The 3,817-nt window shown below is 56.2% G+C and overlaps 1 protein-coding gene across 1 annotated transcript; it reads right to left on the reverse strand.

The window, feature by feature from the left end:
- Positions 1-292: 292 nt before the first annotated feature.
- ATOH1 (atonal bHLH transcription factor 1) lies at positions 293-1,865 on the reverse strand. Its single transcript, XM_022582178.3, has one exon. The coding sequence runs from the start codon at positions 1,486-1,488 to the stop codon at positions 430-432; it is 1,059 nt and encodes a 352-aa protein (XP_022437886.1). The 5' UTR covers positions 1,489-1,865; the 3' UTR covers positions 293-429.
- Positions 1,866-3,817: the final 1,952 nt, after the last annotated feature.

The raw sequence follows: 3,817 nt of genomic DNA on the forward strand, positions 1-3,817 counted from the left end.
ACACGTGAGTGCGCGCAACACACAGGGATGGATGCCCAGGGTATAAAATAAATCAAACACAAACCAGTGACAGAGAAGAAGATGCGACGTTTTAGCAGCGTATTGGCAGCAGGGAACTAGAATAATGATGCCATGTATGAGTACATATAATTATACCATATCTCTCTACAAGGGGAGCAGACTGTGGGAGGAAAGAACCCAACTTTAACAGCAAGCTTTCACTGAACAATATGGACGATAGGGAGTTTGGAACAGCGGCGGCTTTTGCAAACCATCAAATGTAGCTGCCATCTGAAGCCAAGCCGTTGCTAAACAACGACCATCGCTTAGCAAAATTTAAAAGGGTGCGGGGATCTTTGCCCGCGGGGCTTTCCGCGCCCTGGGAAAGGGTGATTTTGTTTCTCAGTTTTACGGGTTTCTGTCACCTTCCTAACTTGCCTCATCCGAGTCACTGTAATGGGAATGGGGGGAAAACTCTCCGTCGCTTCTGTGGGACCGCGGCGAAGTTTTGCTACTTTCTTCCTGCACTGGCTGCAGGATGCCCCCAGGCAGCGAAGGCGACAAGTTCTTTTGCGCCATCATCGCCGTCAGGGCGCTGTCCTCGAAAGTCGAGAAGTGCAGAGCTTCCAGCTGCATCGAGTATCCTCCGGCGGAGGCCGGGGCCGAAAAGCGAGTCCGGCAGCTTCCGGGCGGGGTCGGCCGCTGCCCCACTCCCGAGGCTGGCGGCGTCCCCGCTGCGGTCGCGGTGCCCGCGCCTGCTTCGTAGGGGACGGCGGCGCGAAGTTGGTGGTGTCCGCTCTTGCATGATGCTGGCGGCGGCGGCGGCTGGTCCCCGCCGCTGGGCGTTTGAAGCAGCTCGGACAAGGCGTTAATGTAGATCTGGGCCATCTGCAGGGTCTCGTACTTGGACAGCTTCTTGTCGTTGTTGAAGGACGGGATAACGTTGCGAAGCTGGTCGAAGGCGTGGTTCAACCCGTGCATCCTGCGTCGCTCCCTGGCGTTGGCCGCTAGCCTCCTTTGCTTCTGCACCCCGTTCACCTGTTTGCTGGAAGGGGCGCGCTGGCGGCTGCAGCCCAGCTCGTCTACCACCACCCCGCCTTTCAGCTTGCACAGCTGTTCCCGCACTTTCACCGGCCCCGGGCTCTTGCTGCTGCCACTGCCGCCGCTCCTTCTCACCAGCTCTCCCCGGCCGTCCGCCTCGTCCCGGGGCGCCGCGGCCTCGGAGGCACCCAGCTCTGGGGAATGGAGCAAGTACTGGGCGGCGCGTGCCGTGCAGATGCCCTGCAAAGTGGGAGCCAGCCAGGCGCGTGGGTCGGTGCTGTCCAGGAGGGACAGCTCGGCCGGATAGACCGGATGCTCTCTCGTCTGCAGGGTCGCAGGTGGCTGTGATGGCGGCGGCTGCGGGAGGTGGTGCGGCTGGGGATGGCGGTGGTGGTCCCCCAGCTCCTTCACTTCAGCCCACTCTTGTGCATGCAGCAGGCGGGACATTGCACTGCAGAAGCTCGGAGGCGCAGGGTTGGAGGAGCCGCTGGCAAACAAGCTCAACAAAAAAACCCTTCCCGGGTCTCTACTGCAATGTCTTATTTTTTTTTTCCTCCTCAACCCTCCCCCACCCACTCGGAGATCACACACCAGGTCGCGTGCAACGAAGCTTCTCCGGTTGCTGAAGGCGCTGCGCCCCTTTAAAAAGCGGCACGCGCCAGTGTGTCTCCCCCCGCTCCTCTCCCAGCCCCCTCCTCGCGCCGGTCGCGTGTCTGCTCAGCCAATGGAGGGCGCGGGCAGGCGCGTGCGAGCAGCCAATCAAAGAGTTTTTACACCCGGGGAAAAGTTCCTGCTAACCGAGCGTTCGGGCGCCCGCTCTAGGGTTTTTTTTTTTTTTTTTTCTTCCCTGCTACTTTCTTTTTCGTTCGTAAATTCATATGTTAATTGAGGGTTGTAATTTGACTCCGGTGTTGTATCACTCCCGCCAGTTGCTGGAGTGCGGGAGCGGATGCGGAGCGGACTCTTGGCTGGAGGCCGAGTCGATTCGGGTCAGAAGTGCGCGGCCGCGGGCGGGCGAGCGGCTCCAGGCGAGGCTGGACGCACCTGGCGCGAGGAGGGCCCTCGGGGAGAGGATTGAAGCGCGCCTGCCCTTTGCTGTCTTCAAGCTGGGATCGCAGCTCCCACCGTTTGTGCCCACACATTTAAAATCTCTCATATATAATATGACATTACGTATACTTGTATGTGCATGCATATAATACATGTATGTATATAAAAATCTTTCATAATCTACGTGTTCATAGATATATAATTGCTAAATGACGTCCACCACTTAAAATCAATGTTAGAATTTTTTTTAAAAAATGCTGTCTCCGAATACGTTTCTCATTTTTCATCTCTCGCTCTAGATCGACTTTATGTAGTCCTTTTCTTGACGAAAAGTAAAGCTCTGGTACAGTTATAGAATGTACCAAATTCCAGACCCCCTCGCCCCCAAATTCCCTCCGTCCCCTTTTCCCAGCACCCTGCGGCCACCTAGGATAGTAATCTGCAAGAAACTCTCCGCTGAGTAGTGTTAGGGCAGGGATATTCTACAGTTCCAGCAACCACGGTAAGACTCCTTACTAAATGCGGAGCAATGGGAGGGTGCCCAAAGAAAAAGGAAAGGCACCTGCGTTCCGGGCAATTATGACTGAACACTCCCAAGGTACAGAAGTCCGGAGTTACTACCCTTCTGACTCAGGAGCCCCAGGTTTAATACGGCGCGAGGCTTCTCCGGCAAACGCTGAGAAACCACAGCCTAACTCCCTTCACCCCAGATCTGTTCAGTTAGGGTGTGCTCTCCCCGCCGTCACTCCCCACCCCCCGACCCCCGCCCCGCCATGGCCACGGGCCGGAGCGCTGAAACCCGGGAGGTCCTGGACGAAGCTGGGACGCGGTCTCCCGAGGGAGCACCACCCTCCTCCCGCGCCTGCAGGGGAGGGGGGGGAGCTGGGGGAGTCACAGCAAAAAGCCAATCAGAAACGCCCTGGCCCCGGGCACGCACCTGCTGGCGCCCAACCCCGCTCCGCCTCGGGGCGCTCTCCTGCACCTTACCTGCGGCGCGCGGCAGTGGGACGCTACCCGCGGTGGCTGCCGTCCCTAAAGGAGTTTCGTCCTCTGGACAAGATAAAGAAACGCCAGCAGAGAGAGCTCCGTGGAACCTGGTTTTGCAGTGCCCAGAAACGACTGAAAAGTTGTTCTTGCTAGTATTCGCAGGGACTTGATCTAACCTGCCATTTAGAACTCCTTGGGCAAAAGAATCTCTGGGACTAGACTGGATTTAGTTTTAGATAGACTATATATATATATCTTCTATAGCTTTATGGAGATGGACTCTGTGTGTGTGTTAGATGGACTCTGTGTGTGTGTTGTTCATGGTGAAATACATTTCTTTTGGCCTGAGAATAAACAGGAAGCTCTTTTTCTTCACCCTCCCTTTTCTTTCCTTCTTTTCCATCAGGTGGGCAGAGGAAGCTAGGCATCTGAGCTGGGGGTGGAACACGCGGCCCAGTGCATGGGATTGGAGCCTGGGTAGCATGAAGAGGGTGTCTCTGCAGAGGCTTCCTGTCACGGGATGTCAAACACTACGTAATGTGTTTGTAGGGGCTGGATGGTGGCAGAAGCCCCTGAGTATAGGGTATGGCAGTTTAAGCAGAAGGAGGAGGGCTTCTCTGTGTGTGGAGAGCTGGATTAGTTACGTACAGAAGGACTAATGAAAAAAATAAGCGTTTGTGCGGGCTTCCCTGGTTGCGCAGTGGATGAGAGTCCGCCTGCCGATGCAGGAGACACGGGT

This window comes from Delphinapterus leucas, chromosome 5 (assembly GCF_059928025.1).
Source record: "Delphinapterus leucas isolate spDelLeu-1000000601 "Yukka" chromosome 5, BTC_Dleu_Yukka2, whole genome shotgun sequence".
NCBI classification, from domain to species: domain Eukaryota; kingdom Metazoa; phylum Chordata; class Mammalia; order Artiodactyla; family Monodontidae; genus Delphinapterus; species Delphinapterus leucas.